This window comes from Epinephelus lanceolatus, chromosome 17 (genome assembly GCF_041903045.1).
Source record: "Epinephelus lanceolatus isolate andai-2023 chromosome 17, ASM4190304v1, whole genome shotgun sequence".
Classification (NCBI taxonomy): domain Eukaryota; kingdom Metazoa; phylum Chordata; class Actinopteri; order Perciformes; family Serranidae; genus Epinephelus; species Epinephelus lanceolatus.
This window is the reverse complement of record NC_135750.1, coordinates 39,707,501-39,731,711: the sequence shown is the minus strand read 5'-3', so window position 1 is coordinate 39,731,711 and position 24,211 is coordinate 39,707,501. Positions and strand designations below refer to the sequence as shown.

General features: G+C 41.2%; 1 protein-coding gene across 1 annotated transcript in view; it reads right to left on the bottom strand.

Moving 5' to 3' along the window:
- The window catches only part of pdzd8 (PDZ domain containing 8), a 133,826-nt gene that overhangs the window by 105,602 nt on the left and 4,013 nt on the right, over window positions 1-24,211 (bottom strand). Inside the window, exon 2 of the mRNA XM_033613455.2 lies at window positions 6,704-6,829. Coding sequence (XP_033469346.1) covers window positions 6,704-6,829 — 126 coding nt within the window. The remainder of the gene's footprint in view (window positions 1-6,703; window positions 6,830-24,211) is intronic.

Sequence of the window (24,211 nt, the reverse complement as noted above, 5' to 3'; positions counted from 1 at the left end):
CACTTTGACTTTGAGCCAGATGAAGGAGGCAACCCTTGTTTGCACTGATTGAGTAAGCTGCAAAATTTATCTGTAAGGAATAAAAGAAACAACTTGTTATTGTCACTCTGTTGTCATATGGTTGTTTTTTATTTTAAATGAGTCAAGTGCACCCCCAAGTGGCGAAAATCCGGTATTACCGACTTGATGCAGTTTTTCACAAAAACTGGACCTTTTTTTTTTTATTTTTTTTATTTTTTTATTTTTTCTCATACTGACCCAACCCTAAAAGTGGTGTGGCTGTTCCTTATTGAACTTTCTGGTCACAACCAGAAATGCAACATTTGGCGAGGAGCCAACAAGGTCTATGACGAGAAGTACACCATTCCTTCTGTGAAGCATGGAGGTGGATCACAGATGTTTTCAGTACCTATGTCTACAGTGGCACTGATGCTTAAGGGGGCAACACACTGTATTAAGAACTAAGGCAGTGTTTCCCCTACCATTATATTAGGGACACAGACACAGACACACACAGACACATGCACACACACACACAGGTGAGCACACTCCCACCAGCTGACAGAGAGCGTGCGTCGGAAAATATGTCGCGTCAACCACCTGAAAAGCAGACAAAAATTTCTGCATTTTTTTACACACTCCCAGGGTTGTGAAGATGGTGAAGAAGAAATGTTCCAATATTTAGTTCAATATACAGTTCAAATAATTGTTCAGTTATATTGACTGCTATCATTAAAAGAAACACATAAACAACATGATTCCTTTTAGTGTTTGTGTCAGTGTCCATCTGCCTGGTCACTCATGTTTTCTTTAAAGAATGTTACACGTTAGGGGTGTAGATCACCAGCTGCATCACGATACGATATTATATCGATTCGTTTGGATGACGATATAATGTTTGCCAATATCACAAAGTCTGTCACAATATGATTTCGATTCGATTCAATTCAGGAGCCTGCGATCAATATGACGTGATATCATATGCCCATCTAACACAATCATTTACATCAACTCACAAAAACAACTAGAATATGATTTGACCATTTAATTTCTGAGCTCTTCCAGGTATCAGGCATTTAAATGAAAAACAGTATTCTTCTGTAACAAAAAATAATAAAAATAGACCTGTTCACTAAAGTCTCACATTTCTCATGTTTAAGTGAATTTCAAAATAAAGGTGTATCTTTAAGATGACGATATGGATCAATGTTTTCATTTTGCATCGATGTAATCGGATCGTTAATTAATGAATTGATGTATCAATGTGGATCGATGTATCGTTACACCCCTATTACACGTTACAAATTCTGCCAAGCCTTTAAAATGTATCCAACTTACAAAATATTCAATTCTTTCATCAATTGGATCTTTACATCTGAGGAGATAGAATGAGATCATTTTTGGCATTTGTTTAAAGAATGAGTCACAAGATTATGAAAACTGTTGCAGATAATTTTTTGGTTGATTGACCAATTGATGAATTGACTCATTAGCTGATCATTTTAGCTCTTGATCAGTATTTCAGCTCTTGACCTGACTGTGTGTTGCGATACTGGAAAGAAAAGAAGATCACAAGAATGTATTTTTTGGCTACTGTTGCCCCCTGCTGTGCTGGAAAGTCAATGCCTCTGACGCTGATGACACAGAATTCTTGGATTGCTCAGTCTGAAATACAGTGTACCTCTGAAGAAACTCTGCTTTAGTTCAGGGACAGTGTGATACCAGCATGATCATCTTCAGAGACATGATGTCGGCTTCTCACAATAAGACTAAATGGGTGAATGCTTCCCTCTGCTGGACATTTACAGCACACTACAACTGATATTTTGACAGTAGCTGTCTAACAAGCACTTATACTGTAAGCGTATGATTTGATCTAATTAAACACTCAAATCAGCAGGCAATGTGAAAAGAATGAACTTACCAATACAGAAGAAAGCGATGAAAGAGAGACTGTAAGATTATAATGGGCAGGACATGAATAATTAATGGATGAGCCTGATCTGATCATCCTGCAGTCTATTATACACACCCAACCATGGTTCAGAGCACACACAGACATACATACAACAAAGCAAATGTAACTTGTATGTCTCTCCAAGGCAATAAAAGCCAGGCACCTAAGCTCACTGATTTGACTCTGCAACCAATCAAAATTTAAACATGCCAGCTTTGGACAAAGAAAGGACAGCCCAGTAAGTAAAAGTGTGGTCTGCCCAACATGTTGGGCTTCGTAGATGTTGTAGGGTTTAAAAGACACCATATAATGGCAGCTGAGATGAGGAAACAGTCAAAATCCAGATTACATTTATATTCTGTGTTTCCTTTATGTCTAATGTCTGGCTCAATTAGATATTTGTTGAAATTGTATAGGTTTAATTTTTAGTAATATTAGGGGTGGGGGCAAAAAATTAATATAGCATAGTATCGCAATATTTTGTGTGGCGAAATTGTATTGATACATACACCAAGGACTTGGATATGATGCATGCAATTTGCAGGCAGAGTCATATGAGAAGAAAATACTCTGGGAATACTATGAACATGAGGGCTCACCTCACACGCCATCATTCAGATGTAGCATAAGCCACTGACAGCCAAGCTAACGCTAAACCTGCTCCACCGAAAAATCAACCAACATCATAATAATATTATTACTAAAATTAATGATATTGTAGCTATTGTCATTACTGCATGCCCTGCTTCTCTCTCTGTCTCTGTCTCTGTAGGTCTCTCTCCATCTCAATTTCCCTCTCCATCTTTCCCTCTTTTTATGTATCACTTTGGGATATGGATTACTTTAAATGTATTATTTATGATAAATTGTGATATTGGGCTTTATAAATAAAATTGAATTGAACATAAAACAAACTATCTAAGAATCCATCACAGTGGGCTTAATTGTCCAAGAGGCTTTTTTGTAGAGCACACTAAGCTGGATATGTGTGGCAAATTTCAAGTCAAAAGGGCATGGCCTTTTCAAAATTGCGTTTTGGCACATTAATTACAACGCCACCATGTAACCAAATGAATTAATATTTCCTGGGAAGCATCTGCACATCATTTCCAGTTATTAGTAAAGTATCATGTTTCATAAACCAGCACAAACTCAATAGGGGTCTGCACCTTCAGGACTTGAACCCTGATTACTGCATTCTGTTGTATACACAATACATATAGAGTTAGATTTGTGTCTTTATTACATGCGAGAAAATAAATGATATGAGAGAAAAAAAAATGTTTGAGAGAAAAAATATTTGAGAGAAAAAGTTTTCACCCTGATAGCAAAAAATAATATTTGAGACTAAAAAAAGGTTTGAGAGAAAGTATTTTGTCATAGAATATAAAAAAAATAATCTGAGATTTAAAAAATGATTTCCGAGAAAAAAACTCTCTCTCCAAAAAGTATTTTTTACTCTCAAATATTATTTTTTTTGCTATCAGTGTGAAAACATTTTCTCTCCAAAAAAAAATGTTTCTCTCAAAACATTTTTCTTCTCTCTCTCTCTCTCAAAACCATTGTCAACCAAAGTCATTGCTCGTGTGTCAGGATTTTGCTTTCGCTGTGACAATAATGTCATGGATGGTCGAATTCAACTGAATCATTTATCCGCCATGGTCAATTCACCGGCATAGATGCGCTGCGTTATTTGGGAGTGGAGACTCCAATGTTTGGGTAAGATGATGACACACACAACTCCATGGGTAGCTAGCTGAGCAAGTTGGTTATCAAAATCATTCCTATAATGAATCCCTTTTCTCACCTAACGTTATTTTACCGAGATTGTGTTATTAACTGCACTAGCCAGCTAGTGTTAACTTTACATCTAGCTAGCTACCGTAAACCAGGTTATCCCATTAACGCATTAATGTTACTTTACTACAGTGCTTTTCTCTTCCAACATTCCATGTGTGGCAGGGTGAGCGCTGCTACACCTCCGCCCTTAATTGGCATCAGCTGGGCCTAATTTCCAGCTGTTGGAGCCTAATTGTGCAGTGGTGGCATCTGCGTTATTTGGTCTTCCCCTCACAGGCGCGCTCACTTCTGCCTGGCATTTACCTGGCGAGGGCTGTGTGTGGCGCGCTCCGGTTGGCCTGCTTTGTGTGTGGCGTGCTCCAGTTTCTGTACTCAAACTTGGGACTCATAAGGTAGGCATGGGTGCTGCAATGTTTGTGTACTGTTAAAGTGTATTATGGTATCACAGCTGCCATGACTCTTTGCTTTACAGCGGTGTTGGCCATTCCTGTTGTGTGCAGCTTCAGAGGGGACTTTGAAATGCATGGTGTCTGCTCTTCCTCACTGCGAGACGGTGACTGGGTTTGAGCTGTGCGTTAAGCTCCCTTTGCTCCGGTAAGCTCGCTCTGTTTTTTTATTTCTACTTCTGCTAGTTCTGTTAACTTTATGTTAACAGGTTGTCCTGCTCTCTGTCCTGCTTTAGCTGAGGCCACAGCTTGTGGCTTCTTCTCCTCCTCTGCGCTCTGTGTGGGGCTGCACTCCGCAGCCCGGTGACGTGGGCTGTCAGCTGGGCATCCCGAAGGACGGCTATTTATGGCCTCCTGCCGGTTTTCCACAGACTAGTTAAAGCACACTGTAATGCAGCGCTACATTCATGCGGCTTTGGACCTCCGTGTTGTTATATTTGGAAGTCCATCTTCTGTCCCCATATTTACTGGTGTACGAGTCTGTGTGACCTTCTGTTGTTAAAGGGATAGTGCACCCAAAAATGAAAATTCAGCCATTATCTACTCACCCATATGCCGACGGAGGCCCTGGTGAAGTTTTAGAGTCCTCACATCCCTTGCGGAGTTCGGTGGGGGCAGCGGCTAGCACACCTAATGGCAGACAGCGCCCCAGACTAACGTCCAAGAACACAAAATTGAATCCACAAAGTATCTCCATACTGCTCATCCATAGTGATCCAAGTGTGCTGCAGCCCCAACATAAAAAGTTGTTTCGAAAAATGTCACATGAACTCTGTTTTTAGCCTCACTGTAGCCTGTAGCTCTGACTGCTTCTCTGTGCTCCACGCGACCAGCGAAAGCATGAGCTTTGCTTACCCGGGAGACAGCAGTAACCACAGAGCTAAAAGATAATTTGCACTACGGTCTTTTAGCAAAGGACAGCCCAACATGTCTGAAGACTCTGAAATTGAGGAGGAACAGCATTTCTTTGTTGAACTGTATTTGTTTGAGCCCGAGTATACGGACGTGGAACTCAGGCTACTGGACAAAGCAGCCGCCGCAGGTCATGAGCCTAACCCTCAGACAGCCGCAGAATACCGGAGTCGAGCACTGGAAACCTGGTGGTGTAGTTGTTTCAAATGCAAAGCAATGCCAATGGATGAGGAAAGTCTTTGCTGCTCAGACTGGGAATTGGCAATGCCTGCACTTGAGAATCTGGACATCAGTACTGACGAGACTGCTGCTCTTCAGAGACCGTGCATCACCGATCACCCTGAGTGCGCACACGTGAGCGCGGAGCACAGAGAAGCAGTCAGAGCTACAGGCTACAGTGAGGCTAAAAACAGAGTTCATGACGTTTTTCGAAACAACTTTTTATGTCGGGGCTGCAGCACACTTGGATCACTACAGATGAGCAGTGTGGAGATACTTTGATACTTTAAATTTTGTGTTCTTGGACGTTAGTCTGGGGTGCCGTCTGCCATTAGGTGTGCTAGCCGCTCCCCCCGCCGATCTCTGCAAGGGATGTGAGGACTCTAAAACTTCACCAGGGCCTCCATCGGCATATGGGTGAGTAGATAATGGCTGAATTTTCATTTTTGGGTGCACTATCCCTTTAAGAGTAGTCTACAAGTTTGAGTGTATTCCCTGGGGTGCAATTCCACAGGTGGTGTTGTCGGTTTATTTCCCTCTCCTCTCCATTTGGCCACACATGCATAATGTTAATGTGTGCATATCCACTCCCAAATAACGCAGCACATCTATGCCGGTGAATCCACCATGGTGGATGAATGATTCAGTTGAATTCGACTCCCAAGATGATCCTCACCCAGCTGTCAAATCAATTGAGACTGGCCAATAGGAACGTGGCCCCGCCCATGACATTATTTTCACAGCGAAAGCAAAAGTCTGACACGAGAGCAAAGACTTAAACTTTTTTTTTTAAACTTTTTTTTGAGAGAGAGAAAATGTTTTCACACTGATAGCAAAAAAATAGTATTTGGGAGTAAAACAAAGTTTTTTGAGTTTTTCTTTCTCGGAAATCATTTTTTAAATCTCAAATTATTATTTTTTTAGATTCTATGACAAAATACTTTCTCTCAAAACTTTTTTTAGTCTCAAATATTATTATTTATTGCTATCAGTGTGAAAACTTTTTCTCTCAAATATTTTTTTTCTCTCAAACATTTTTTTTTCTCTCATATCATTTATTTTCTCACATGTAATAAAGACACATATCTAACTCTATAAATACACAGCTTCCCCACTTTTTTGGAATCAGGGTTGTAGCATTGTCATGGGGGATTGTAAAAGGGACTTCACAAACAACTGGTACAAAATTAGAAGCACACTATCATCTAAAATATCACTTTAGCATTAAATTTTACCAAACTGGAACAGAGGAGTCTGGCCCTAACAGGAAAAACAGCCCCAAACCAAAAACACAAACAGGTACTGAATTCCATTACTGGGTGCTTACATAGATTAGGTGTGTGTGGAAGTTCATAAAAAAGAGTCTCACCTGCTACATTCAATGAGGGTGACTTTGAGTCGACCTTCCACCAGTCTGCTGTCTTGGATTGACAGCTCCAAATCACAAGTCGAACCCAGCAGAGGCTGCACTTGGAACGGGAAGAAGGGCTTGTACCTGTAGAGAGAAACAGAAAACATCAAAGGTTAGGGATGGATAATATTGGATTTTTTGCCGATATATGCTGATATATAATAACTTATTCTGTCAATAACCAATACCGATATTGATATATCCACTTTTTCCCCATCTACTTTTAGGGATCATCAGGGCTCTTCTGTAGTGGAATTAACATCATATTATGCATGCATACGCTTATCATCATGGCCCACAAGCAGATGGAGTCATATAATACAATACTTTTCAATGTATGTAAGACTCATTCATTACATTCACTATGCGAAGTAAGAAAAAGCGCATTGGCTGATTCTCATAGTTCATTTTAAAGCCAATATTGGCCGATATCGATGATGTGCTGATATTATCATGCATCCCGACCCAATGTCCACTTCAACTCAGAATCTCGGAAGTGATGTAAACTACCTGACTCAGTTTCAGATTCATACTTCACTGGGCATCAGATATAATCACTGAATAATCAACTAAGACAACTGCACCCACTCAAATGAGCCTCACAACTTCCTTTTGGAAGGAATTCACACTTTGATATTACCTTAAATACAAGCAGTTAAACGTTGGCTTTCAGTGAACTAATTAATCAGATGTGAAAAACCGGTCCACCAACTCTGAATGGTGTGAACTGAAACAAAGCATGGAATGCATCAGCATTGGTTTGGATTGTGTGTGAAGAATGTAACCAGCAGGCCAGGTCACAGTGAATGCTGGCCACAATGTGTTAACTATTGGGTGTGGTGTTTGGTGGTGAACTATATATATATATATATATATATATATATATATATATATATATATATATATATATATATATATATATATATATATACGTATATATATACGTATATATACAGTACAGGCCAAAAGTTTGGACACACCTTCTCATTCAATGCGTTTTCTTTATTTTCATGACTATTTACATTGTAGATTCTCACTGAAGGCATCAAAACTATGAATGAACACATGTGGAGTTATGTACTTAACAAAAAAAGGTCAAATAACTGAAAACATGTTTTATATTCTAGTTTCTTCAAAATAGCCACCCTTTGCTCTGATTACTGCTTTGCACACTCTTGGCATTCTCTCCATGAGCTTCAAGAGGTAGTCACCTGAAATGGTTTTCCAACAGTCTTGAAGGAGTTCCCAGAGGTGTTTAGCACTTGTTGGCCCCTTTGCCTTCACTCTGCGGTCCAGCTCACCCCAAACCATCTCGATTGGGTTCAGGTCCAGTGACTGTGGAGGCCAGGTCATCTGCCGCAGCACTCCATCACTCTCCTTCTTGGTCAAATAGCCCTTACACAGCCTGGAGGTGTGTTTGGGGTCATTGTCCTGTTGAAAAATAAATGATGGTCCAACTAAACGCAAACCGGATGGGATGGCATGTCGCTGCAGGATGCTGTGGTAGCCATGCTGGTTCAGTGTGCCTTCAATTTTGAATAAATCCCCAACAGTGTCACCAGCAAAACACCCCCACACCATCACACCTCCTCCTCCATGCTTCACAGTGGGAACCAGGCATGTAGGATCCATCCGTTCACCTTTTCTGCGTCTCACAAAGACACGGCAGTTTGAACCAAAGATCTCAAATTTGGACTCATCAGACCAAAGCACAGATTTCCACTGGTCTAATGTCCATTCCTTGTGTTTCTTGGCCCAAACAAATCTCTTCTGCTTGTTGCCTCTCCTTAGCAGTGGTTTCCTAGCAGCTATTTGACCATGAAGGCCTGATTGGCGCAGTCTCCTCTTAACAGTTGTTCTAGAGATGGGTCTGCTGCTAGAACTCTGTGTGGCATTCATCTGGTCTCTGATCTGAGCTGCTGTTAACTTGCGATTTCTGAGGCTGGTGACTCGGATGAACTTATCCTCAGAAGCAGAGGTGACTCTTGGTCTTCCTTTCCTGGGTCGGTCCTCATGTGTGCCAGTTTGGTTGTAGCGCTTGATGGTTTTTGCGACTCCACTTGGGGACACATTTAAAGTTTTTGCAATTTTCCGGACTGACTGACCTTCATTTCTTAAAGTAATGATGGCCACTCGTTTTTCTTTAGTTAGCTGATTGGTTCTTGCCATAATATAAATTTTAACAGTTGTCCAATAGGGCTGTCGGCTGTGTATTAACCTGACTTCTGCACAACACAACTGATGGTCCCAACCCCATTGATAAAGCAAGAAATTCCACTAATTAACCCTGATAAGGCACACCTGTGAAGTGGAAACCATTTCAGGTGACTACCTCTTGAAGCTCATCGAGAGAATGCCAAGAGTGTGCAAAGCAGTAATCAGAGCAAAGGGTGGCTATTTTGAAGAAACTAGAATATAAAACATGTTTTCAGTTATTTCACCTTTTTTTTGTTAAGTACATAACTCCACATGTGTTCATTCATAGTTTTGATGCCTTCAGTGAGAATCTACAATGTAAATAGTCATGAAAATAAAGAAAACGCATTGAATGAGAAGGTGTGTCCAAACTTTTGGCTCAATAGGGTTCTGCCTTAGGAGCCTTAGGTGCTCAATAAAGCTAGTACATGCACAAGCTGTTTCTCAGGCCTCTCTCCTCTCTTCTCCTTTAAGCTTCAGCAAATGCAGCTTCTGGATGCATACAAAACAATATTAGGTTGCTTGACTAATAACTAGGGCAAAGTTAGGCCATCACAGATTTGGCTCTGAACACAGTATTTCCCCATAGCTGGAGTTGTGACTCTACGTGAGTGCTGTAATGCCTGGATTACCTCCAGCAGGCCGAGGTCCTAGCCCTCCCCTCTACATAACTACCATCTGTGCCACTCAGCAAATCCCAAGGCCCAGTACTCATTCTTTGAGGCTGCTCTGCATTACATCATCTCATCACGCTCCCTCACACTGCATGATCGTGGGTAATACACACTCATGCATGTTTGGAGTTCATTTGTTTGCTTCAGTTCTCTCCCAGACAACTCAAAGGCAGTGAATCCATGGCATCAAATAAGTGTTCAACACCTGCATTTAACAGTTGGCCAGGAAACAATGACTTTTTGGTGGTCTTAAAAAAAATATATCACATCACAGCAACTAGGGCTGGGCGGTATATCGATTTTTTTTACAATATACCGATATATTTTCAAGCAAGATATAGATTTAGACAATATCGTTTATACTGACATAGGGTCAAGTTGCGCTTCATAACGCACACCAGTGTGCATCTCTCCTCTCTCACACTCTCCACACAGCTCCGCCCCACTCACTCACTCACAGGTTCTCCATCAACACTCAGAGAGACACAGAGCTGCTCCTCTGTTTAATGTCTGTACATTGGTCTACAGTGCGACATCGGTCCATATGTTGCACAAGCTACGCTAAATCAGTCTGTGAGATGGATGAAGTTACCACAGTAGCACACATACTGTATAATACCGTGGGCTTTTTCCTCTGTAACTCTTAGCCGCGTCCAGTCAAGCGCCAATTTGTTGTTGTGTTTTGTGTGTAACGTGTTTCCGTTATCAGTTTAGATGCCCTGTGCCACGCCGAGCTGCTCACCTATTCCTTCTCCAAAAGCCAGGCTGCCCACCATCAAGCGGGCAGCGGTGGCGTCTAATTGACCGCAGCAAACCCTGCCTCTCCGCGCTTCTCCCCCTCAAACAAGCCGTGTGTTGGGAGACTCTCCACGCCTCTGTCTGCATGAGACCACAGAGAATGGTTTTTAAAAGTCTCTGTCTGTTCAGCTCTCAGTACTTCAGTAGCTTGTAACTGAATCTCTGTAGTTTAGTTTCTCTCCTGCATCCTGTATTTACTTTATATATCTGCTTTATTTCATTGATTCATGTTTGCTATCAGCCGTATTAGAAGTTGTGTGAAGTTGCTGCTCGAAAAACTCCACATTTCCTTATTTTGATGCTTCACAATAAAGAATTAGCTAAACTGCATTAGCGGCTTTTCTTCAATTAAGACAAGTCTAATAATACGGCAGGGAGGAAGAGTAAAAGCAGAAAAAGTGAGATGTTGATGAAGAGCTGCAGACAACAGGCTCTTACTGCACCTCTACATAGGGCTGCACGGTATATGCGGTAGACGGTAGAAATGATATAAATTTGGCCCACGGTAGAGATTTACGCTCTACCATCCTATCGTCAATAACGTCATCACATCTGCCTCAGTGTGAAAATGGCTGCGAGCACAGAGACAGCAGAGCAAGAGGAGCTGGTTCACGTCCGTGATTTAGCGTAGCACGTGCAACATGTGTTGCTGGAGAACTTGTGAGTGAGTGAGTTAATGTTTTATGAACAGCCCCGGACTTCTCAGACTCTTTTAGCGACTTACCGCTCAGAGGGAACTCATTCAGTGTCTCCTCTGGCAGCAGCACAGCATCTCTCCCTCTCCTCTCTCGCCGTGCGCACACGGGAGTTGGTTTTCGGCAAGAGCGTTTGTCATAAACCTTTGGTAATGTAAACCTATGTGACGCTAGGGGCTCCACAAAAAACTCCATATGTGAATGTGTGATAGTTGTGGCATCATAACAGCCTGTCACAGGTTTCAGCGTGATGATTAGAGGAGAAATGGCAGAGCATAAAGGTCCAGGTGGAAAAAACACAACTCAGTCATTTAGGATTTTTCTAAAAGAAGGAAATTACCTTTTGATATAGATCCCAGGGGACATTTTGCACCATAGAGTACTGGGTTTTAATTTTGAGTTTTGAGATCTGCATTCTGCACAATAAATGCTCTAAAAAATACATTATATCTTTGCTTTTGTTGTTGTTTTTATCAATTTAGCTTTGCTAAGGGACTACAAAACCCATTCAGAAACACTTCTATTATAACTTTTACACTTAAATTTATACCGCGATATATACCGTTACCGTGAAGGAATTCGATTTATACCGTGATATGAATTTTAGGTCATACCGCCCAGCCCTACCTCTACAACCAGCCCACCTCCAACAGGTAAACTTCTTTTACCTGCCCTGTTGTGGAAAAACACATGCAGCAAAAATAACAGAGAAATTTAGATCAGCTTGCAACTGAACATGTAGCCCACTTCGTAGAAAATACCGGGATATCCTGTATCACCATCCAGCCTAAAAATACCGGGATATCAATTTGATATGAAAATTGACTGTTCATACCGTGTACATTTGCTCATCAATGATATTGAAAAAGAACAATGCAACTGGACGGAGAATCTCAACTTTATTGTAGTTATTTTCCAAAGGGGGACTTGTTACACATACTTCCATTCAAAAAAAATATTTCAGGTAGGTTGCAGCAGTCAGTTTTAACTTTATTTTACCTTTTACACATTCTTTCATTAAAAAATGGTTTCAAGTTAGGGCTGCACGATATTGGAAAAAACTGACATTGTGATTTTTTAAAAAAATTTTTTTTTTTGTAATATACATTGCGATGTTAAAAAATACATGAATTTTCACCAGATGACTTGAATAGCTCTATTTGGAAAGAATTAGGTTGACTCAACATGACACCGTTGTATTCATATAATACTCTTTTATTAATCCAGGCTAAGGTCAATGATCTAACATGTCGTACTCTAAAATAAGGGGGTTCATCTGTGAATGAAGAAGATTGCTGGTATATACAAGGGATCCAGGAGGCCATGTCTCTGTACTTCAGATTAAAACAAAGCATTAGGGATATCATCTTTTTTATATCTGAAATAGTTCCATATTTTGGATGCTGATCTTCTTTTGGGGACTAAATCCTCCTTTACCGTTACTTGCATGTCGCTCATTTTCAGTGTGTGACTGCAGCATGTGCATGAGAGGGGGAGGGGCTGCTGAGTGCTCAGAGAGGGAGAGACAGATTCAAGCTATTGATTCAAGCTACCTATTCAAGTGCTGGAATTTGTTATTTACGCGACAAAGCCTGAACGCAGCACAGGCTCTGCTCCATTAGTGCCATGCTGCTAGTTCGGACTGGGCTCGGTTATAATCGGGTCAGGAAAATGCGGCCCGAGCTCCAGTGTGCTCACCTGTGTGTGTGTGTGTGTGTGTGTGTGTGTGTGTGTGTGTGTGTGTGTGCGTGTGTGTGTGTGTGTGTGTGTGTGTATGCACATGTATCAGAGAGAGAGGCGAGTGGAGCAGAGCAAGGAGCTTTCTTCAGAGTGTTCAAACGATATATCGTGCAGCCCTATTTCAAGTGTAGCCAAAAATAACCCTTCTATTTTCATTCCCTTCAGGGTCATTTTGTCTTGAAGATCACAGTGAGTCAAGGGGTACTGTAGTGTATATTTTGTAGGGCTGTACCCAAATATTCGGATATTTGAATATTCGTTTCTAGGGGTAGGTATTCGTTATGAAAATTTGATATTCGATATTCGTTTTTTTATTTACTTATTTATTTTTTATTTTATTTTTTTTATTTTTTTTTACATTTTTTTGGTGCTAAATGCAATCTTTTTGTTGTTGGTAAATGTAGGTTATCAATAAAAATCAAAACTTTTAAATTGCATTGTTAAACATGTGAAAATATAGTATCTCCTACCAACTGAGCTTGTGCGCACAGCACGCTTGAGCGCATCCATCTGAGGTTGTGGATCAATGCCAAGTTTTACCACTTTATCACTATTCCCTCTAACTTGTAGCTGTTTTTTCGTTACCTTTTGAATTTAATATGAATTATGGAACCGTTTTTGTCAACGTTTGTTTCCCCCGTTCTGTACAATAAATTATTGTTGACTATCACCTGCTCAATGCATCAGTACCTTCGGATGCCATAACAGTAATAGATTATAGATTAACAGATTATAATAATAATGTCAAAATATCATTTACAGACCGATTTAACAGACGATCACTGCTGCCCAACCCGCAGGTCCATTTGCGGGTCCCGCGGGTTACGGGTTGACCCGCGCATCACTACTCAGCTCAGTCTATAAATGCTGTACACAACAGTAAGGCTATAGACATTATAGTCTGTTCAGGCTGGCTGAACCAGCAGCACATCGGCTCTACAGTGCACGGCACTGCTGATTAACCATTTTATTGCAGCACAGTGTCTGCCAGCAACCAATTACTTGCAGAGGCTTCCTACAACTTGTTTCAATGGTTCTGATGTAATCAGAAGACAAATTAAACAGGATGACTAGCCAACGTGAAAATCAAAAGAAAGCACAGAATAATGTACTGAAGGAGACTGTTGTGCCATCACATTTTTTGTGGTTTGAGAGCAAAGATCCGGTCGCCGCTGTGCAAAACTCTGCAATACATTTAGGTCCGAAAAAAACCCGGAGGAGTGCTTCGCAAGGAGTCTTTGAAACGAGCCGAGCCTGGCGTAAAACTGGAGAGAGCAGGCAGCACGGCCACAGCACCCCCAACCCTCTAAGTCAACACTGTAGCGATATATGAGCAATGCATAACATATGTTGAGCTTCTTGTCTTAGTCATTTGCTAATTTATCAAATTTGCCTCACTCAGCTCAGTCGACTTTCTCTTCTCAAAATTTCACTCAGTCACAGCTTTACAGCATTGGTATATCATAATGAGTTTGATAAGTGTCCTGGTTGGCTGGAGCTAGACTTGTGTCAAACTATCATTATAAATTGCCAGATTTAACAGCGATTTGCTGGAAATCAAAACCACCACTGGTGATGTGCGCAGCGTTTCATGTGGTGCTACCCAGTATGGATTCCGGTGTCTAAAAACCACACGGACAGTAAAGAGTCAGAGGAGAAAACAGTAGCCCTTTTTATATAGGAATTGTGCAAATTTGCAGGAAAGCCCAATCAGTCTTTTTTCAGCATTGGCAGTATAAAAACAGTAGTAGTAGCCGTGGCTAGTCAGGCAGCTGTAGTCAGATGGCGATTCTCTCGTAATTGGCCCGTTCTTTACCATCCCCGTCATCTGACAGTTAATGGCCTCTTCATTGCAGAAGGCGCGCTATTCCTTGTCTCCCCAGTTGCTCATCTTTATAGTGTCTGTCAAGTTTGCCTTTCCCTCTTGCTACTAGCTGCTCGCTAATTCCTTCTATCAGCTGTTTCCTGTTTATCCAGCGCCAGTGGCTCGCAGGTGTGGCGTCATCAACAGCTCCTCCTAGAGTTGGGCGATCTTGTCCATATCCTATCGCCATCTAGTGAAATCGCCGATGAACGATGTCATCGCCCCGGGGGGGGGGGGTGGGGGGGGGGATTACGCGTCGCCGCTGAAACGTTCACTTATAGCCTTAATTAGCAAGTTGACTTTACATAGACGGCATATCTTTTCAATTTCTCCTGACATTGTGTTGTGTGGTTTGTTCGCCGCTCCGCGACATACGTGTTAAGGCCCGAACATACGCGGAACGGATTCCGTGGAGGTCCGCGCGGACTCAAAGCGGACGTACGCAAGCCCTGTGCGCGCTCAGATTTTACGACCGCGCGGACTCCGCTCTGTGCACCAATGACTGCACCGGCATGTATTTTTCACATCGCGAGGATTTTTCACGGACATTTTTACAGGAAACTACAACGCGGAAGTGCGCTCGACTATGAAAGCGCGAATGACTGCGGACATTCCTCGCCACTCCGCTTATAGTACGCCCGAGTATGCTTGTGTCGAGCGGGCAGAGGCATTTTCACATTCTGTACAGCCACGAAAATAGACATACATTACACAGGCAGCTTCACAAGTTACGAAGACAACATCAATACCACAGACGTATACCCGCCACCATACACATATTCATTCCATATCCATAATGGGCAGATTAATCAACAGAGAAACCAAATGTGGGTTACAGCCCTAATTCAGTTAACAATCACATAAGAAAGAGAAAAGAGAATGTCATCACAGCTTAGAAGCTGGGACCTATTTTAAAATTACATAAATTATTAATTGGTGATTAACTGATATCAAAATAGTTGCCAATGTAACTGAGAAGCGCATCGTAATGTTGTGAAAAATAATTTTTTTCTGAGATTTAACTCAGTAATCCCTGATTGCATTATCTATATATATTTCAGCTGTGTCTGTCATCAGTCTTCACTACCTGAGCGCTGCTAACTTTTATAATGAGGAAATCATGCATTTCGTCGTGTGTGTGCATGTGTGTGTGTATTTGTTTGTCTGCAACTAATCTTAAAAACTACTGGACTCATCTGCCTAATATTTTGTGTACATATGAAGGATTTTATGCTCAAGGACCTCCAGGTTGTGGTGATTCACAATTGTTAAAAAACCTGTTTTATACCATCATTGACTGTTGACTCTTCACTCCTCTTAACCAGCCAATAGAGACTGCAAGTTTTCCAACTAAAAACAATAAGTCTTATCTTCTGTTGCAGGTAGGGCTGCAGCAATATACCAGTTTCAAGGTATATCATGATATAAAAGTTGATAGTTACCATACCATGTATATTTGCTTATCTATGATATATAGAAAAAAAATCAACTGTATGGAGAAACTCTATTTATAAACTCTATTTTTATTTTCGTTGCTTTGAAAGGGGAGACTTTTTACACATAGTTCCATTTCCCTGTTATAGGGTTTTTTTTGGGTTTTTCCTTATCCGCTGTGAGGGTCCAAAGGACAGACGGATGTTGTATGCTGTAAAGCCCTGTGAGGCAAATTGTGATTTGTGATATTGGGCTTTATAAAGAAAATTGATTGATTGATTGATTGATTAACAAAATGGTTCTGAGTAGTGTTGTCACGGTACCAAAATTGGGACCCATGTTACGATACCAGTGAAAGTACCACGGTTCTGAATAGTATCACGATACCATGGCAAAAATGAGGCAGATGTGCCTTTTGTCATTTATAAAAAGATAAATCAATTTTCTATAATACATCAATGATATTTCAGTGGAATAAATGATTTATTGACTTATTCATACTTCAAAAACAGCATCAATAAGTGATTAACATAGAGGGGATCAACATAAAAGAAATAAATAAATTAAAAATCAACCAGCCACCCTCCTCCTCTGATAAGTTAAGAACAGTCCCTTCGGTGCGGTGAGGTTTGTGGACCGTTATCTGCCACAAAGAGAGAAATGTTTTAATTGTTCTAATTTTGAACCGGAGCATCTACAGATTAATTCCAATTCATATGTTACGATCCACTAAATTAAATCATCATTTTTGTTATCTCTGCCACTATTTTGACTATATGGGGGTCAGAAGGGACAATTCCAGCAGGCACAGCTGCACCATGTTCTGGCTCTGAGTCTGCGACCCGGTTCTGGTCTGTTCACCACACTGCATCATTTTTGGTTTATTTTTGTTGTGATTATTGTTATTTCCTTTCCTTTCCTTTATTGTGTTAGAGCCTACAGACAAAGCTAATACTGTTCAAGTATTCAGTTACGAAAGATATGGATTAAATAATTGTGGCTGTGTTTTACTAAATTAAAATACATTCATCCTCATAATTACATTACAACTTCTGAAACTGGCTGCAGCACATCTGCTGGTATTACAAAAACTGTCTAGAGTGGCTGCGATCAGCTCGGCCAGCCAGAATGCAGCTGCCTGGCAGAGATCCGCACTCTAGTGAGTGCATTTTTCTAGTTTGCTAAGTAACCTTATTGAAACAAGGACCTATTGACTCCAGTTTCCATTCAGTTCTGCTTTCTCTTTCAGGAACACTTTCTACTTCCCTTTTTCTCTCCCCTTGTGTTTCTCTAACTTCTTTAAATTCCCATCCCTAAAAAATATGTTATAAAACCTGGTATTCTAGGTCTATGTTGTACTCAGAAACATGTGATTTCTTTTATAAACTACCAAAATATGGCTTGATATGTTGATATTATCTCTTAAAAAGTAACTGTTAAGGTCTCTGTGTTCCATCACATTTGTTCTGTGTAGGAAGTCATAAAAAAGATGACAGTGTTGGTTTTTTTTTTCTTTTTTTAAGAACAGCGTACGGCTAAAAATGCAAAGTAGTTTCCTTCGACTGCATCTTACAGGCTTATGTATCTGTGATGAATGTAAGATATAGTTAAAAGTTCTCGTGAGCTGAGACAGCTGGAATGGCAAGATCCACATTAGCTTCTGAGTGGACGTTGTGCATAACCATAAACTAAGAGGTATATCAAGCAAATCCATGGACTCAACTGAGGGACCATTATGTGATATGCCATGTGTCCCACTTACATACTAAATACTAGGGGTGGGAATCACCTGAGGATCCATGATACGATATTATCACGATACTTAAATCACTGTACAATATTATTGCCATTTGAAATATGTTGTGATATGCTGAGCATTGCGATAAAATATGTTGCGATTTATTACCTTTTTATTACCCAACAGGCAGCACAGTGATGCAGTGGTTAGCATTGTTGCCTCACAGCAAGAGGATTCCTTGTTCAAACCCAGGGTGGGGGAGCCCTTTTGTGCAGAGTTTGCTGGTTTTCCCAATGTCAGCATGGGTTTTCTGCGGGTACTCCGCCTTCTTCCCACAATCCAAAGACATGCAGGTAAGGTTAATTGGTGACTCTAAATTGGCCATAGGTGTGAATGTGAATGAATGTCTGTCAGTGTCTCCATGTATTCGCTCTGCAATAGCCGGGCAACCTTACCAGGGTGTACCCTGCCTCTTGCCCAGTGTTAGCTGGGATAGGCTCCAGCCCCCATTAAGTGATTAACATAGGGGGGATCACAATAAAATAAATAAATAAAATAAAAATCAACCAGCCACCCTCCACCCCTGACAAGTTAAGAACAGTCCCTTCAGTGCGGTAAGGTTTGTGGAAATGTGAACGGCTCGTTTCTCCTCTGACACGTCACATACCTGTGTGCCACCACGGCTCGGCTGTTCAGGTACTTTTCGGCAGTCATGACACCAAGAAGAGGAAATTTTTGGACCTGGAGCCCAGCTTCTCCGTCGCCGGTAAGCCGTTATCTTGCGCTGGGGAGCACTATGGCCGCCATATTTGACAGGAATACGTATTGCTGTCCGTGTCTGTGACCCCCGTTCAACCCACAACCGGCAGGGTTCGCCTTTCGTTTCTGCTGCTGGTTGAAATCTGTACTTGCACAGCGTGCTGAATGATTTATTTTGCTCGCACAAAACTATCTTGCACAGTAGAGCCCTGTAGTGGTAAACAAATCACTGTAGCACTGGTGGTGTTTCCGCCCTTGCATGTAATTACGGTGCTGCATAAATTGCACGTCATGCTGTTGTGATGAGTGAATGTCATGAGTCTTTTTTGGTGAAGTGAAGCCAAGCTTTCGACCGCTTCTGTCTCTCCATCATTATGTCTTCTTTGTTGTTGAACGTACTGCTGACTGACAAGCGTGACGTGCGTCATCGACGTAAAGATTCAGCGTAATGAAAAGAATCGATAAGGAATCATTAAGCATAAAGGCTAATGATGTTGATGAATTGAACAAGTTGGAACCTGTTCTTAACAAGAACCGGTTCTCGATTCCCAGCCCTAAAGGATACTTAAAAGTTCCTGCATGGAGACTTTGACAACTCTTGGTTTTTGACCATATCGATAAAACACTCTTTTTCCACGATAAAACTCATATGGAGACCAACTGAAATACAAGAAATCTGTTGTTTTGTTGAGGGTTTTTTCTGCTGCGCAATGTCTCAGGGTTTTGGGCTGCTCGCAAACTCAAATATTGAGACACACATCAGAAGTGCAGGAAAATTGCAAAGTTCTGCAGCAACTTAACTCAGGTGTGGCCAGCAGGCTCCATAGCGCGCCCAATGCCAGGTTTGGGATAAAGCTTCTTTGATGTTCACAAAATCTGACTGGATAATTGCACTCATCTTTAATAACATAGTACACTGCTTTGATTATTTTCCCTACATAGGAAGTCAGCCAACTTGGATTTTTGTGCATGCATTTTTATTTTAGGAACATACGTTTGAAGACTTGAGGATGCATAAAAACTCACAAACTTTACACTTTTGTGTAATTGGGCTTGGGCGTAGCACCTCGGTTCTATACACCCCCAATTAGTTTAAGCCTTTGAATATATTTTTGATGTCTTTGATATACTCGAAAAGTCACAAAACGTGTTGCACGCATCTAAACCTATAAACTTTGTGTGAATAACAGTGATTGGGTTCATGTGTGTTTGGCAGGCTCCATAGCACTCCATTTATTTATTTATTTATTTATTTAAGTTAGAAGGGACAGTGCAAATTAATGAACATTTGCATGTAAATATGCCGGATTATAGCCCCAGGCTAATTTTCATCCATAGTCCCTTTGCAGGTTGATTTTACAAAGTAGTAAAAACGTTAGAAGAAAGGAAAGGAAGAAAAACATGTGATCACCGAGGACAAAAGGAGAAAAAAATACATACCTTATAAGAGAAAACATAACATGGTGTACAAAGATCAAAAACCGAGGCCATTGAATTAAATGTCTGTCCAGTCCAGTGTATGAAATTGAGTCCAGATAAAGTGCTATGTGCTGTGGTTACTGCATGATGCCCATAATTACTAATTACATTAATTACGTATTTCATCTAAAGTGCAGATGCTCACATGAATATGTAAATGCCAACAGTCATGAAGTACAATTTGAGTCCATATAAAATACTGTACGTTTAAATTACTGCACAATGCCCATGTGGATATAAAAAAAGGCAATAAACAGTAATTAATTGAGTCCACATAGAATTCAATGTCGGAGTTATTGCACAATGCTCATACACCACAATTTTCAAGTATTCAAGCAAGTGCTAGTGCTGATACATAGTTATCAATATAGACCAACAGTCGCATTTCACAAAGTGCTAAGTGCAGGATGCATGGAAAGTCTCAGCTGGGGCAATGAACTCTCCTAGAAGGTTTATCGGATTGGTTTCAAATTTGGGTGGTATAACCATCTAGCCTGGTGAAACCATCCTGATTTCGCAAGCTCATATTCTATTTCACTCCGCAGATCAGTCTGGCCATGGAGTTGTAAACGCGAATTCTGGCATTGGCTTACCGGGCCAATCACAACCGTTTATTACTTTGGGGCAGGCACGTCATCAGAATAGGAGGGACAAGGAGCAGAGTGAATGCATTTCGTATAAAACCAACATGGCTACTGATTTTGAAACTGCCATGGTAAATGTGTTGAAAGAACTGGAATGTACATTTTCTTTAAAAGCAGAGCAAACGGCTGCACTGAAAGCTTTTATTGAAAAAACAGATGTGTTTGCCGTCCTTCCTACGGGGTTTGGTAAAAGTTTAATTTACCAATTGGCTCCGTTGATCGGGAAAAAGATGGGACTCTGTGAAAACCCAGTGGCTATTGTTGTTTCTCCGCTAGTTGCTCTCATGGAGGAGCAGGTCAGGGAAGGGACCAAGCTGGGAATCACAGCCATGCAACTCGGAGTCCACAATCAGGAGGAAATCCACAAAGACAGCAACACTCTTTCCCAGACATCATCACAGTTAATCTCTGCTGCACACTGCACTTGCTTGCTGGTCTGTTTACAGTAGCGTTGTGCCAGCCTATGTCACACGTTTCGTTTACTCTGATTGGTTTTCCATCTTTCCAATTGCGCGAAGGGGCACTTTGAGTGACAGGCATTGATACCACCCCTTCAGGAATAGAAGAAATGTACAGTCTGTGTCCAGACCCATTCGCGTTTTGCGAATTGGGTCTGGCAACGCCAGGCTAATAACCATCCGACTAATGGTGCACAATTTGAATACGTATTTCCAGTGCAACACACTTCACACACGTATCTGACAGTCAAGGAAATGCCATTTTGACAAGCACCCTGTCAGTATCTCTGGCGTACATGAAGGAGTGAGGGCCCTTTCATTGCTGCTTGGAGCTTTAATTTGCATTAATTTTAACCTTTTTTTTCTTTTCTTTTTTTAACTCGGCAGCAGTACCGTAAAACTCAGTGTATAAGTTGCACTTTTTTTCCCTTTTTTTTTCATCTAAAAAGCTGGGTGCGTGTTATACACCGGTGCGACCTATAGACCAAGGTAAATGCTGACATAGGCAGGGTTCAACGCTAAGGTTTTTTTTCACTTGCCCGGTCGGGCAAGTTGGTTAGAGATCTACTTGCCTGAAGTCAGTTTTTACTTGCCCTATAAAAACTGTTTAATTTAAGCAGCTATCAAATAACAAAGACTGCAGTTATTTTTATGTTATGTAATCTTTATTCACACTGTATTTATTAATTAAAACAACATATGTCATGTATTGTAGCTTCATTCCTACACAAAAATGACAGTGTCAGGGCTTAAAGTGAAAAATTTGTCAATCATTCTCCGTCTATAATTTTGCACCCTACTTGAGCCATGCCCACCTCTATTTATTTTTCACCCCTCTCTCCAGTTCTGCTGTATTAATACCGGGTTTAATATATTTTGCTTCCATCTCTCTGCCCTGCTCTACTCTACTTCAACGCTACTTAGCTCTCTCTCTACTCTACCAGTAGACTACCACATCCACCTGTTGCACAAAACGCACACAGCAGTGTTTCCCCTAGGATGGAGTTGTAGCAGCGGAGGTAAAGCACACGCATGAAAAATAATTTTCACATGCGTGAAACTTTTTTGTATGCTTGCAAAGCACAGCCTGCTGGGAAGTTTCTATGCATCTACTGGCACCAGAAGGGCTCTTTAGGACTAAGTACATACAGTACATGTGTGCACAGTAATGAGCAGGTGAAATGTCTGTCTAGCTTACATATGAGGTGTCTCAAGATTTAGGAACATACAATTTTATTGAATATAATAAAGTAAAAAGTCACATGACATGCTGCTGTTTTGTGCTGTGACCTATTTAAGTGCTGGAAGTTGTTATTTATGTGACAACACCTGAACGCAACACAAGTTCAGCATGAGTGCCGTGCTGAGCTGCTGTGCGAGCAGCGTGTCTGTCTGTGCTTAACAGCAGTCTGCTGGTTATTTACACACTGTCCATTTCAATAACTTTGTCAGCTGACAAACTGCACCGGGCTCGGGGTCAGGTTTGGTCAGGAAAATGCGGCCCGAGACGCTTTAGCGTGCTAACCTGTGTGTGTGGCGGAACTCCGCCGTGCGCGATACAGAGCAGAGGAGAATTGTTAACGCGTGACCAAGTAGAGACAGAAATGACACGATGGCATAACACCATAAATAGTATATTGTTATGTTATTATATGAAGCGTCTGTCACGCAAAATAATATCAGTGGGGGCTGTGGGCAGGACATTGTTACACAGCTGTGCCTGTGACTTCAGGCAGAGAGACCACTGCATCAGAGCCGAAGGAGCATGTTTTAAAATACATTCATTTTATCAATTAGTTATTAACTTTTACTATTTTTAGCAACTTGCCCAATCGGGCAAGTGAGTTGTTAGTTTACATGCCCGACCATGAGTTTTACTTGCCCCGGGCAATTGGGCAATCCTTATTGTTGAGCCCTGTGATAGGTAATTTGACCCACAAGGTGGTGCTACGTTAGGCTGACCAAACGTCCTCTTTTGCCCGGACATGTCCACTTTTCACGTCCCATCCGGGGCGTCCGGGCGTCTGGGGGGGTTTTATAAACTAATGATAATGTCCAGTTTTCCGTGTGTTTGTGTGTGTGTGTTAGAGTGCGGCACGGGCAGCATATTTCTGTCCGAACCCGAACCGAGCCCAACATTAGTTAATGACCAAAGCACTGAGTTTGTGTCACACAGTTGTAACGGTTACAGGGTATTTAACAGGCCGGGCGTGCGCCGTGGGTGCTCCGCGGAGAGGGAGACCTCTGTGTTTGAGAGGGGAGCGGGAGGCGGGAGGTCCGACGCTTCTAGCGAGAGGAGAGGGAGAAATAAAACAAAATAAGATAAAATAGGAAAAACCTGTCTCCCTCTTTTATTTTATTTTCAGCATTTAATCAAGGCGGAGGCGGGCGGCTGGAGGTCCTCCAGCAAGGAGAGAGGTAGAAACAAACAGCCAATGTGTGTCTGTGTGTGTTCTGTTCAGGTGCTGTCACGTAAATAACAGTGCCCAAGCAATAAACAGGACAGACAATAGGATTTTATTTAATTTTACACTACAGTTTCACCGAAAGCTGACCGATGTTGTTATACCGTGATTTTATTTCCTGAAGAGGTTGTTTGGAAAATTGCAATCTGAAAAGTAACCAAAGCTGCTTAAGAGGTTATTGTGTTTTGAATGTGTTTCAAATTAAAAATAAAGGGAAACAGTGTAGGAATAACTTGTATAACGTTTTTTATTAACAAATAGTAATATAAAACCTTGTTTTCCCTGTTTGAGACCTTAAAAAATAGACTGCGACTTATATGCCAGTGCGACTTATATTCCGAGTTTTACGGTAATTCTTGCTTTAGTGGCATCTACCAGTGTAACAACTTGTAATGGAGTATTTACTACTTTTACTTAAGTAAAGGATCTCAGTACTTCTTCCACCACTGGTATGCACTACAGAAATGAGACATAATACCATGATCATCATCATAATATCATAAAAATTTTGGTGTTTTGTTG